This window comes from Gymnodraco acuticeps, unplaced genomic scaffold, assembly GCF_902827175.1.
Source record: "Gymnodraco acuticeps unplaced genomic scaffold, fGymAcu1.1, whole genome shotgun sequence".
NCBI classification, from domain to species: Eukaryota; Metazoa; Chordata; class Actinopteri; order Perciformes; family Bathydraconidae; genus Gymnodraco; species Gymnodraco acuticeps.
In genome coordinates, this window is record NW_022990413.1 from 369,125 (window position 1) to 383,245 (window position 14,121).

At 42.3% G+C, this 14,121-nt stretch overlaps 1 protein-coding gene across 2 annotated transcripts in view; it reads right to left on the minus strand.

The window, feature by feature from the left end:
• tpk1 (thiamin pyrophosphokinase 1) overlaps positions 1-14,121 on the minus strand; it is an 82,078-nt gene that overhangs the window by 52,615 nt on the left and 15,342 nt on the right. For both annotated transcript variants that reach the window (XM_034224933.1, XM_034224934.1), the window contains one exon: positions 12,257-12,326. In XM_034224933.1, coding sequence (XP_034080824.1) covers positions 12,257-12,326 — 70 coding nt within the window. The remainder of the gene's footprint in view (positions 1-12,256; positions 12,327-14,121) is intronic.

Sequence of the window (14,121 nt, forward strand, 5' to 3'; positions counted from 1 at the left end):
GACCCGTGTGCATGACTCCGTCGGCTCACAGTAATTGACCAGGCGAGATTTTAAATTCTGTATGTGTGTCTTTGTGCGTGAGCGCCTTTTGTGTGTGTGTTTGTGTGACAGTTTTCACTTCCACATTAATATTAACTGACACTTTAATTTGGATGGGAAATAGAGCATTTTACCGCCAGTTTGTCTGAGCACCGGGTGGCGGGGTGGCTGTGTGACCTTTGCCTGTGTTTGTGTGTGTGTGTTTTCCATCCGCCTGCTTGTGTGTGCCTCTCTCTGCATCCCTTTCCCCCCTCTCCATGCTGCCTATACACCTTCTTCCAATCTCGTCTCATTTCCGCAATACTTACTTTTCTTTGTAACTGAGGCAATTTCCGTCAATCAAACCACTTCATTAAGTTTTAAATAGCAAAATCTCGTCCACTATCTTATACTTTCTTTCGTCTCTGTTTCCGGCAGGCACCACCCTTCCATATGGCCACTTAATTACAACTAAATGTTTAGTTGATATTCTCTAGCTGCCTAATTTCTTTCATCATCTCCTGAAACAAAGCACGACAAACACTCTTCTCGCTTTCTCTCGTCTTTTCATCACTTGAGGATATGCAGCTCTGATTATTCCTCCCGTTCCTTCGCCTCTCCAAATCAGAGGAGAGCCAGTAAAAGGGGGGAGAAATTATTGTGCGTGACATTGACGATACGAACTGTAAGGCACAGATTCCCACACAAAATCTGGATTTTTCTGGCATGCTGATGTACACGTCTTCTACATGCTAATGGTAATCTGTATTGAAACACAGCATTAATCATACATTGAAAGCAGGTCTTTAAAAAAGATTAATAGTTTCGGCGAAAACTAAAAGGTCCCATGGGTTCAGATTATAGCATTCCAAAGAGGGGTTCGTTTAACATGAAACACTTAAAATAACTAAAGGAAAAGAAAGTAGAAAGAAAGTGAGGTCAAAGAAAACTATTCCTGCTGAAAAGTGAGCAATGATTGAGAGTCAGAGCTAAACATTTCATATGTGTGTATCTCACACTCACTGTAACTTTAATTCATGTACCTTTGTTATTCATGTTTTATTTTCTTTGCTTTTAAATTAGTCTTTTTAAATGCCATTTCATAATATGTTTCTTAATGTCTTTCATTTTTGTAAAGCCCTTTGAATTGCCTTGTGTTGAAAGGTGTTGTATAAATAAACGGGCCTTGCCTTGCCTTCAAAGGTGTATCTGTGATCTGAACATGGACAGATTGGTGCAGTGTCGGATGTGTTTGGTGAGGGGACAGATTTGTATCTCTGTGATTGGTGGAGACCGGAAGCGGCATAAGATCAGTGTAGGGATGTGATGTAGGAGGGTCCTGGTTATGGAGGGCTTTGGGAATGTGACTTTAAATTGGATCCGTTGTGGGGCAGAAAGGCACGGGGGTGATCCTGGGATTAGGTGTGGATGAGTAAACTAGCTGCAGAGTTCTGGATGTACTTGTTTTTATTCAGGACTTTGGATGATGTGCCATAACAAATGCAGTGGCAGGAGTCAATTCTAGATGCAGCAGAGAAGGAGAGTGATGGGAGGAGACCGGTAGAAAAGGAAGCCCTAGTGTTGTGATTGACATGGTGTTCTAGGAGAGGTTGCTGTTGAAAATAACTCAGAGTTTGCCGAGGGAGACAGAGTGAAGTTATCGAAGTTGAGGGGTTTTGGACCAATGAAGATCAGGTCGGAAGTTGGCTTGCATCCTTGATTTAAAGGTGGGGTAGGAAAGTTTGAGAAACCGGATCGAGATACACTTGTTGTTTATATTCCATGGAATGCTCTTAACATCCCGATAGCAATGAATATCTGAAGTGCTTTGACAAAAAATCCATTAAAAAATGTCATCAGTGGAAGCCGTAGTACTGTAAAAAGCACGACCAATCATCTGAGCCGGCCCGGCTAAAGTAACTGGATGGCCTACCTGCCTGTCAGCCTTCCATCTGGGCACACACTTATCTCGTGCCCTCATTGGTCATGTGCACGTGTGTGTGTGTTGGAGGAGGGGCTCTGTAAGGAAGTGGCAGATTATTTCCGGTTGTGTATTTTTAAATTCTAGCGCACTCGAGCTGGTTTCTCAAACGTACCTACCCCACCTTTAATTTCAGTGAGCAGTTGGTCAGAGTGGAGTGAGTTGCAGTGTTGATGGATGTAGTGGAAATGTATAGTTGGATGTGATCGGCATAGCATTGGAAAGGAAGGCCTTGATTGCATTGATGGTAGCAAGTGAAGGATTACTCGAAGAAGACCAGGCACCAAACAATAGAGAAAGCTCTGAGACAGAGGAGGTGCAGTTGTTGAAGTTCAAAAACTGTTGTATGTATGAGTGAACATGTGTCTGTAGTACCTGGTTGTGTTCATCTCCAACAGTGTCTAATCCCAAATCAATCAGCGAGATGCCCGTGGGCTGGTAGACTAATAACCAGCTAGTCATAATTCCACTCACTCCTTATCCCCAAAACACACTCAGGTTATTAACACTCAGAATTACTCTCAGGCCCTTTAGGTATACTAGAGAGAAGAGTGAAAGATCATTTTCATTTTAATTAACCCTGATTGTTACAATTCTAATATGATAAAGTTAACAAACACTAATGAGAGCAACACACATTACGTTCAAACTAAATGTCAAAGCTCTCACACTGAGAGGTAAGGGCCAGATCTCAAAGCTCATCAAGTCTGCAAATCAATATCCAACATTGAGAAATGAACACTGACGGGACCTTTTAGTCAACAATAGACTTCGAGTAAAGCATAGCAACTAGATGGACATCTGAAAATAAAGAAACCAGTAAAATAGGTCACTGCTGCAGAATTGAAGTTATGCTAGTAAAGTTACGGCCCGTCTACACTACAGGCGTCGAAAAAGCTTGAAGCTGGGCGTGTCTGAAGCTTGGCGATTTTTTGCGAGCAACGCGACCAACAACCAATCACATGAATCTCCCGCCCCCGACATACAAAGCAATAGCAATGTTAAAACGAAGTAAACTGGATATAAAATCCCCAAACAGGCGAAAACCTACCAGTTTCACCCACTGTCTCTGCCACCGCCCTCCATGCCTGGTTCCTCCGGTTTGTATCCCGGTAAATAGTTCTGGTCGGAAAGAACCGGGTGATTTGCTACCGTAATTTCTCGTTTGGAATATGAGGAAATGAACTGCGGTCTGGCTCTCCCTGCTTGCACGCGGTTTGATTGGCTAGCGCTTGTACTGGCGGGAATTGCATAAACGGGATTTGATTGGCTGATGCCAGCTTCGAGCAAGCATCGAGCCTCAAAAGTTGAACATTGTTCAACTTTTGACGCCGATAGACGCTCGCGATGCTTGCAACGCCTTGCCATGCTACCCACAATGCAGTTCGGCGAAGTTTGAAAATATCCTACGTCATCCCATTCAAATGAATGGACGACGCGTTGAAAGCATTTTTTGACGCCTGTAGTGTAGACGGGCCGTTAGATATCAAGCAAATTAAACCCAATAAAATGCAACAAAGAAATCCCAACTAAACAAACTACTGTTGTTGAATGACTCAGTATATTGCCATGTTTGGTGTGAAATTAATACAACTCTAATTTCCAAAAGCACGGAAAGTAATTATGAGGAAGAGTCATCAGCTGGTCAATGAGTCTCAAAAAGCCCCGTCTCATTGGCCGTGTAATCCTCTTAATTGTTGGCCTGTGACCTTATTTCAGGTCACGCAATGTTGATACTCCAACAGTCCCAAAGCTGTGCGAATTCGACTACAGCTTAAAAAGGATTATATAATGAGAATGACACATAGATAGAAGATATACAGTTGCAAGAAAAAGTATGTGAACCCTTTGGAATGACCTGGATTTGTGCACAAGTTGGTCATAAAATGTGTTCTGATCTTCATCTAAGTCACAACAATAGACAAACACAGTCTGCTTAAACTAATACCACACAAACAATGATATGTTTTCATGTTTTTATTGAACACACCATGTAAGCATTCACAGTGCAGGGTGGACCCTATAGGCTAAAGACTTCTTCAAGAGCTACTTGGAGTCAGGAGTCAGCCAACCTGGATTGGAGGTGTTGGTTAAAGCTGCCCTGCCCTATAAAAAACACACACCAGTTTTGAATTAGCTATTCTTAAGAAGCATTGCCAGATGTGAACCATGCCTCGCATAAAAGAGCTCTCAGAAGACCTACGATTAAGAATTGTTGACTTGCATAAAGCTGGAAAGGGTTACAAAAGTATCTCTGAAAGCCTTGATGTTCATCAGTCCACGGTAAGACACATTGTCTATACATGGAGAAAGTTCAGCACTGTTGCTACTCTCCCTAGGAGTGGCCGTCCTGTAAAGATTACTCAAGAGCACAGCGCAGAATGCTCAATGAGGTGAAGAAGAATCCTAGAGTGTCAGCTAGAGACTTAAAGAAACCTCTGGCACATGCTAACATCTCTGTTGACGAATCTACGATACGTAAAACACTGAACAAGAATGGAGTTCATGGGAGGACACCACGGAGGAAGCCACTGCTGTCCAGAAAAAACATTGCTGCACGTTTGAAGTTTGCAAAAGAGCACCTGGATGTTCCACAGCACTACTGGCAGTTGTTTGGAAGGAACACACAACGCTATGTGTGGAGAATCCAAAGGGTTCACATACTTTTTCTTGCAACTGTATATCTGCTGACGCCTGTCTGCATACTGTAAGTAAACTCACATGGGGTCCTGACCACAAGGCTAATAGGGAAATGATTTAAAACGTTTAAATAACAACACAGAGCTGTGGCCTATATGGTGAGGATAAGGTATGAAAAATGAAATAAAAAATAAGAAGAGTGACTGTCGCTGATGTCTCTTTGCCACTAAGTCATATCAAATAAGAACTCATGCGCTTGACAATTTCATTTTCTGAGGCTGACAGCATTATCTCCTCCAAAACCAAAATGCATGCACAATCGTACGCTGACACAACTATGCTCGGGAAAATCTCCTCCACATATAGAAATGCTAAGTCAAATCCGGATAGACTCCCATCCCCATCTTTCATCCCTACACACACACACACACACAGCTGCAAATATATTTAACAAACTCTGCCTTTGTACAATTACCTCCTCCCACGTCCTCCCTCCCTCTCTTGACTTCTTCTTAGCCCCTCACAGGATTTGATTAGATGCACAAATTAGACCAAATGCTATTGTGATTTAGAAATTGGGAGGAAACAGGGGATAGAGTTAGGAGAGCCACGGGGTCTCAGCATGAAGAAAGAGCTGCAGCCCTTATCAAAGCAATTTGGTGTATAATTATAATTGACTAAATAACTGTGTAAGGTGAAAGCCTTGAAATTGCTGACGGTTGCTCCGTGGTTCTGTTGGTGGGCCTGAAGTATTAGGACTATGTGAATAAGGATATTTGCTCTTGCATTTTCCAGGTAGTTATATTATTAGATGTGCATTATGTGTATACTGTATATGATTGCGCAATAAGTAGCAGATAAGAAACACATATGTAAAGCAGAGGAGCAACAGATTCAATCTAAAAAAGAGCAACCCTTATTAACCAATTTATGAATTTCATGCATGGTCTTCAGATTCATGATTGATTTTGTGTGGCGATATAAATATATACTATTTGTCTTTTAACAGTCCATACAGTGAAGTCAGATTCTTGTAACTTGACTCATCATAAGAAGTAGAAAGCTTTTACCTGACGTGCCCCCTGTTGGAGCACCACCCAATGGCGGTGGTGGAAGGTTCACCTTTGCTCCGCGCATCCCTTGATGACTGATGAGCTAGTCAAATTATAAAATAAGGAACTCAAAGCACCAGAATAAAGGTTAAACAATAATCTGTTTTAATGGCAAAAAACAACAATACACAATACAGAGCACTCTGCAATAGTACAAAATACAGAGTACTCCGGGCTCAATTCCTACCACCGTGTGATATACGTACCACGACAGTCAGTCAGGAAAAGAGCGCCGAATGTAAGAATGTTACAGCTTACATACAAATTCTGTGGGAGGAGTTGTGTCGGTTGCTCCTCCCTAGCTATTTGTTATTGGCGATTTCACTTCTGGGTGAGCTAGCCAGTGAGTTGGCAGTTCTCCATTGGCCAGTTTCACTTCTGGGCGAGACCCTAGGCAATGAGTCAGCAGTTGTTGACTCCATCTGTTTCGCCCCATCTCCTGACAGTGTGTGTGTGTCCATGTCCCTCTGCCCTCAGGCAGTCCCACAGCATGCTTTGGAGTAGAATAATCTTACAGACAGAGGACTCTTTGACAGAACGCACACTAATTTCATCATGCAGCCCACCACACAAATGTCACATGTTTTCCCTCTGAAAGCTATACTTGTATATGTTTTAAACGTCCTTGTCTTATGACATCCATAGGATTAGTTAACTAACAAAGGTTAACTGTTCTTATACCCTAAGGCCTTCTCTGAACTTCCTTCCACCCCGAAGTCAGCTCACTAAGAATGAATACATCTATTGATCAATCAGAAGGACCATTGTCTGTGTGTGACCCAATTCAGAAACACACCAACATCCCATGGCCTCTTCTAATATCTGGAAACTGTAATCAAAGTATAGTTTATATTGAGACGGTCCAAGAATTGACATAATATTTCCTCCTTCTATTAATTTAAGCTTCCAGATCATACAGAAAACTCTTACGGCCCGTCTACACTACAGGCAGGGCCGCCCCTCCCTACAGGCCAATCACGCAGGCTGCATGGGGCCCCGCCTAGCGCAGGGGGCCCCGCCCAGAGGGCCTCAGCTGCTGTGCGCAGTTCTCCGCTCAGTTCTCCGCGCATCCCCCGCGAGAGTGAGAGGTGACAAGAGGAGCACGTCTGTAACCCGACACCGTTGCAATGAATCGACATCTGACCAATCACGGCTTTGATACGGCCACTAGTGCAGGTGAAGAGATGTCGGTGAAAAGACAGTTTCAGTCCGGCGCAAAAAACAAAACATGAAGAAACTAGAGCATCACTCGAAGGTGGGTTATTGTATGAGTCAAATGTACAACTTGTGAATGTTGTATAAGTCAAATTGCCATATTAAAACATCAGCTGCAATTCACGACATGAAGAAGGCAGTCTCTGCATAGCATATAGGCTAATGGAGATGCAGTTATTTCCAGCATTCCTTATTTACCATTCATTCAAGTATGTGATGCCTTTTATCTGCTAATGTACAGGAGGAAGAGAGATACACTGTCTGTCTAGTTGGCTTACATAATAGTTAAAGTTTACAGCCTAAAAAAAATGGAGCATTTTTTCCCCCTTTTATTCATTTTTATGTCAATTTGCACATTTCATGGTGATGCTCAGCCTCTGCCCTTAACTCCTACAGTCATCATCATGTCAACCACAACACAGACAAATACTGATAGCAATGTGTGTGTAGTTGTTGATACATTGCTGACAGAGGGAACTAGAATACAGATTTAAGAAATATCAGTTTTTGAGCATGTCATAAGCATGTTTTGTCTTGACTATATTACAACTATATTATAATAAAACAATATAGTATTTTTATTATTGAATTGATTATGATTATCATTATTAGTAGAAATAGTTTATTTGCATTAATTATATGTTAATCTTTTTGAAGCTAGTATTTGGCAGGAAATGCAAAATTCACCTGTAAACGCATACTGAACGACATACATGCACATTTACCATTTACCTCACTGTATAAAAAAGTAACCGTTGATAATAATAATAATAAACAGGAATTATATTTGCAAAGTAACCTACTTTGTTTCCAAAAAAAATTGTTTCACTCCTGTCGGTTGGGGGGGGGGGCCTCATCTCACAATGTCGCTTGGGGCCCCAAGTTGGCCAGGGGCGGCCCTGACTACATGCATCGAAAAATGCTTTCAACGTTTCGCCCATTCACTTGAATGGGGTGACGTAGAAGATTTTGAATCTTCGCCGAACTGCATTGTGGGGAGCGGAGCATGGCTTTGCAAGCATCGTGAGCATCAAAAGTTGAGCAATGTTCAACTTTTGATGCTCCCGATGCTTTCGAAGCTGGTATCAGCCAATCAAATCCCGTTTATGCAAATCCCGCCAGTACAAGCGCTAGCCAATCAAACCGCGTGCAAGCTGGGAGAGCCAGACCGCAGTTCATTTCCTCATATTCCAAACGAGAAATTACGGTAGCAAATCACCCGGTTCTTTACGACCAGAACTATTTACCGGGATACAAACCGGAGGAACCAGGCATGGAGGGAGGTGGCAGAGACAGTGGGTGAAACTGGTAGGTTTTCGCCTGTTTGGGGAGTTTATATCCAGTTTACTTCGTTTTAACATTGCTATTGCTTTGTATGTCGGGGGCGGGAGATTCATGTGATTGGTTGTTGGTCGCAAAAAATCGCCAAGCTTCAGACACGCCCAGCTTCAAGATTTGTTGATGCCTGTAGTGTAGACGGGCCGTTACAGACAACCTACTGAGTTCTGCCCCTGAAAGCCCAAAATGACTTTCTGAAAAATACTCATCAACGGGTAATCATTTTACTCAAGGCAGAAATCACAGGCTGTACTGTACCTTACCTACTCACAAATAGCCAAAAAAACACCTTTTGATTATAACACAAAAGTGGAAGAAAAGACCATTTGCGCTAATCTACTTCCACTAAAAATGGGACATTATTTTAGGAATATTCAAGTTTAACACACATATATTAGTGATAACATAATTCAACACACTTCTTATATATCAGGTGACATAAAAATGAATATACCAGAAATACGCTGTATTAAACTTTCTGCTACAACACGTTATTTTAATACTTCACCCCTCCTCTCTTCAGCCTTGATGATTGCCATTAAGGATGTTTTGACACAAAATGACATGGCGTCTTTCTTTTAACCGTAGGAGGCCGTCCACCCACTCTGTTCTCTAGCAGGAGGAGGGAGAGGACGGCAAAACGGGAACTTTATTATCCTCGTTATTTTGTAATAGAAATAGAGAGTCACAGGGAGAATAATACAAACCCATGGGTAGGGATGGGTATCGTCTGAAATGTATCGATTCCGATTGTTATCGATTCCAAAAATGTAAAAGAAAGAGGTCAAACGTTTAGATAACAAAAATATCTTTATTCTTTTAAGCTTTAACTGACATTTTTACAAATAAAGAATATACATGCAATACAAATGTATTACACAATAGCTGTGCTTTATTTTAACTGAGCTATGCCTGTCGCAAGCTATTAACATGCCACAGGCATTGTTCTGTGCCTTGTCTTTTTCTTTTTTAGTGTAGTAGAGCCTCACTTCAGAGCAGGGCTCTCCAACACGTCGATCGCGAGCTACTGGTAAAGTTTGTGAAGGCAGGAGGAAAGCTTCCGCGATCACCGTCTCCTCCGTTCCTCCAAACCCCGCCCCCTCCCTGAAAAGAATGGCTGATAGTGACCCGATAGAAACTTTATTATTCACTTAATCACTGATTGAGATATGATGAAGCTAACTTAGTCTCATACATTCATGGGATTTATGTAACAGTAAGACAGAGAATGTGAGTGTGCACTATTTTTGTTTTTATAATGCTGTTGTCTGCTGTGTTCAGACTCAAGTCATGTGTGTGATGCCACATTCAGTATCCTTTTTTTAACAGAAGACCGTTGCTAGAAGCTGCAGCTAGACTGCAGAAGTATTAGTTCTTTGTTTGTGAGGATGGAACAATTTCACACAGATATAGGGAGGCTAGACCTATACAATTGATTTATTATGGTTTATAATTTCATGTCAAGACGAAGAAGAAGATGAAAAAGATGGCTGAACTGTTCAGTGTCAATCCTGTGGAGATGGAGGTTATAAAGTCTCAGCAAAACTCACGACATTTCTGGAGCCTTGTAGACCCAGAAAACTATAAGAACATTCACCAAGCAGCACTGAACAGGTCTGCTTTATTTGGTTCTGTTCTACAGACCTTTGTGAAGCAGCTTTTTCTGACATGAATGTCATGAAATCTAAATACAGAACAAGACCGACTGATGGACATTTAAATGACTATTAGAGTGAACCTAAGTGGGTCCCGCAGAGTCCTCTATGGTGGACTCCATGCAGCACCATTCATCTCACTAACTGTAAAAAAGAGTGAATGCACTTATTTGACCATAAGTGCACGATGCTTGTAAGGTGGTGATTAAGGACATTTATGTGAATGTTCAGTGACTTACTTGCTATGTGGTCCATAATAATATGTGAGACATTTTCGTTTTCTTGGACCTTGATGTGAAGTTAAGATTTGTGATAAGCTTTAGGTATTGCAATTTCACACGTGTACACAAATATAGCTTAATTCAACTGATGAGGGCTATGTGAATAAATGTAAGCGATGTGATGCAAGTAGCTCTTGGCCATTTTCATTTTTTCAAAGTAGCTCTCAGATGAAGAAAGGTTGGAGACCCCTGATTTAGAGCGTTATGAAGTGACTGAGCTTGTGAACTGTCTACGGGAGGGCGGCGGGAGCCTCGCTGCGGGGCAACTGTGGACCTCTGTCGCCTGTCAGCGCAACTTACATGATGCCGTTTAAAAAAATTAAGGGCGGTGCCGGCCGTCAGCGAACCGAGCCGGCCGTGAACGGCCCGCTGACGTCCGGCTGTTCTGTGATTCTCCAGAACAGATGGCCAGTCCGCCCCTGGTTACGCTGTATTCCACCGCGGCGCAGACGGACGCGGTGGAATACAGGGTCTACCACGTTTAGGAACCGTTAAGCAGAACCAAAATTGTGTATTTTGTATGGGTACCCGGCATTTTCCGAGTTTCGGTTCCCAACCCTACCCATAGGTCACCTCACTTATTAAGGCCATTTCTTTTTTAAAGCCAACATTAACATTTCAAGGGACACCTTTAAAGACAGTGTAGTTTCATTTTGGCTTGTCCTTCAAAACGCCACCTCAGGCACAGTTTCCCTAAGGGATAATAAAAGATTAAAAGTTAAATAAAAAAAATCCTATAGAAATGATGTTCCCATATAACTTTTTTGCACAGTCAATTACTTTTGGACTAGAGATTATTTTATAGATTTCACACATAGGTTTCCGCATAAGAAGGAGGTTGGATTGGATAGATAGAAAAAAAAAGATATCTACAAATACTTCTATTAATACTAAAAAAGTCACACACAGACCTAGACGCAGAAACAACTCAATCTAGTATGTCGTTATCTTGGTTTCAAAATCATATTTATCTATCAATCTGTTTGTTGTTTATGCTAATCTTTTGTTTTCAGGCACCCATCTTATACCTCCCTCTTTTTGATTGCGTTGTGCTGTTGTTATCTGTGTTGCTGCTCATAAAGCCTGGCTTTGATTGATTATTTGCATCTTCCTTCCCCTCCTCTTCCTCTCTGTAGTCCATTAGTTATGGTAATGTTAGGTTAAATACATCTTAACTCTCTGGAGATTGATTTACGTATCCCCGCCGGTAAACATTCCCTGTCTGTCTCCACCCTCTCTGTGTAATGAATAACTTTTCAGTACTCAAACTGTTTGGGTTAAAGGAAGTCCTGTCTGTCAGCTCCACTGTACTGCTGACAGAGCTCCAACTGGGTCAGAAAATGAATCTGCTGCGTTATACAAACAGGCAGAAGTATGAGGGATGCCTCTGTCAGCAGGCCAAGCATGCTCAAACTCACACTCTGTGACAGAGATACATGACTGGTTTTATTTTGAAGATTCCTTGAAAATCCTCTCACTCAAAACACAAAAAGTTCTAACGTCTAGGACAAGGATAAGTTCTTCCACTGAAAAGGTTTGAATGACATCCTTTTTATGTCCTCACCTCAGATACAACCTACAAATTGTACCATAATTGATTTGCAAAAGCATGCACAAACACGGACGGACACACACACCAGCACCTCGCCAAAATACACTCATGCTCACACTCGGGATGTTAATGTGACATCAACACTTCAGGGACAGAAAGGACCCCAGATCCATCTCCTGACCTCAATTACCCACACACACAAAATGTGGTGGCAGAAAGCACACCTCTGTCTGAAACACACTAATATATAAACATGGGACATTTTTCTCACCTACAGTAGAACACTCAAACACTCAGCAAACAAACACAGAGTCGCTGAATGCACAATATGTAACTGCAGCTGCCCAAAAACAATGTTAATAAATAAACAGTGTGCACTCACAAATGGATTATCTTTCTCTCAAACATAACCACACGCTTAGAGGAAGATATAAAACACAAATGTGAACAAAATGCAGACTCACCTGTCTCTGTCTCCATCTGTAACGTCATAAAGTCGATTGGCAGCTCCATCAGCACACGCCCTCAGGAGAGCTGCAGAGAAAAAAACAGGAAGATGATTTAGTCTGTGTAAGTGAAGGCAATTACTTTTAAAGGAATGGTGCACATTATATTCACTGAAGACACTTTTCAAACATAACCAATGTTCTATCTACATTTATGTGCAATAACTTTTTTTCCCTGACCAACATAATTAATTCTTCTTTAATCCAAACAATAATGTGACAATTATCTTTTGTGTAATTGCCATGATGAATAAATATGCTTCTTAAAGGTCCCGTGTCATGGCCATTTCTACTGATCATAATTCCACTGTTGAGGTCGACTAGAATAGATGTACATTGTTCAATGTTCCAAACTCACATTGGTTTCTCACACAGCGTCTCTGTATAGTATGTGTATTCACTCTCTGTCCTAAACGCCTTGTTGGAGCTCCTGCCCCCCCCCTCCCTATGAGCCCACTGTGCTCTGATTGGTCAACCACCGTTACAGCTGAAGATCAGTGTTTATGTGTTACAATGGCATTTGTTAGCAACCAGAAAATGACACCACCAGTAATGACAAACAGATGAGAATGCTGCGTGGGGTCTGGGTGCCGTGTTGGCGGGACGTTGCGGGGCTCGCTGCTCCGCCCTTTGAGGCTCGAGGAACGGACAGTGTGAGCTGGATTACTTGTGTCGTTTCCTGGTTGCTGCGTGGGGTCTGCGAGACAGCGAGACACCACGGAGCTCAGCCTGAGCACACACACACTCACAGCCTGAGCTCCAAGTGTGTGTGTGTGTGTGTGTGTGTGTGTGTGTGTGTGTGTGTGTGTGTGTGTGTGTGTGTGTGTGTGTGTGTGTGTGTGTGTGTGTGTGTGTGTGTGTGTGTGTGTGTGTGTGTGTGTGTGTGCGTGCGTGCGGAGCTCCGCGGATTGGTCCATTTGGACTTCGTTACGTCAGGTGGTACCAACAAAGTACCAATTTCTATTGGTTGGGCGAATTGCAAACCACGGCCCGTAAAACTCTGAAAAGTTTTTTGAAGCCGCCATTGTATTTGCTGGCATTAGCATTATTAGCATTAGCCCGTGCACCAACGGAAAGAGAATAACTTATGGCAACACAAAAAAAAACATGGGAGCGGTGGAGATGAGGAGGTGTCGGCGTTCTGGCGATTTACTCGGAAGGCTTCAGTAGAAGCTGCTGGGACTCCCAGCAGCTTCTACTGAAGCCAGTCCCCAACTCCGGGGACTTCGGGTGGCAGTGAAGTAGTTTGCGGCCTGCCAGTAAACCCAAAGCAGAAGAAGACGAAGTGACGTCAGCGGCTCATTTGCATAATCTTCCCTCAGGGAAAAGTACTCCGGTGTGAACGCGATTGGTACTTAGTGCCCTGGGGTATTAATTGCAGGGGCACTAAGTACGGCAAAGTACTTGGTGTGAAAGCGGCTAAGGGGACGGGTAATAACCGGAAAAGCATGACATGGGACCTTTAAAGGAACCAGACACGCTGAACAATGCAATGCACTTTATCCATGCAACACTAACTGGATTCTTGTTCTGACAGATTACAATATGCAACACAACAAAGCACTAGTTTGGATAACATTAGCCATGCTTTTGTTAAAGAAAAACCTTGGCATTGCTTCGATCAAAGTAACAAACGAGACTCCACACAAGCGAGAACATTTGATTGGGCTCTATTAAAGGGAAGAGAGAAAGAACACTTGTCTTTTTTACCATTTAAAAACAGATAAATTAGGTGGTTATTTGCCATTCTTACAATGCAAATGATTTTCAAATCAATGCTTTCATAGCTTCTATTTTATTCAGATGAACAGGCATTTTTTTAG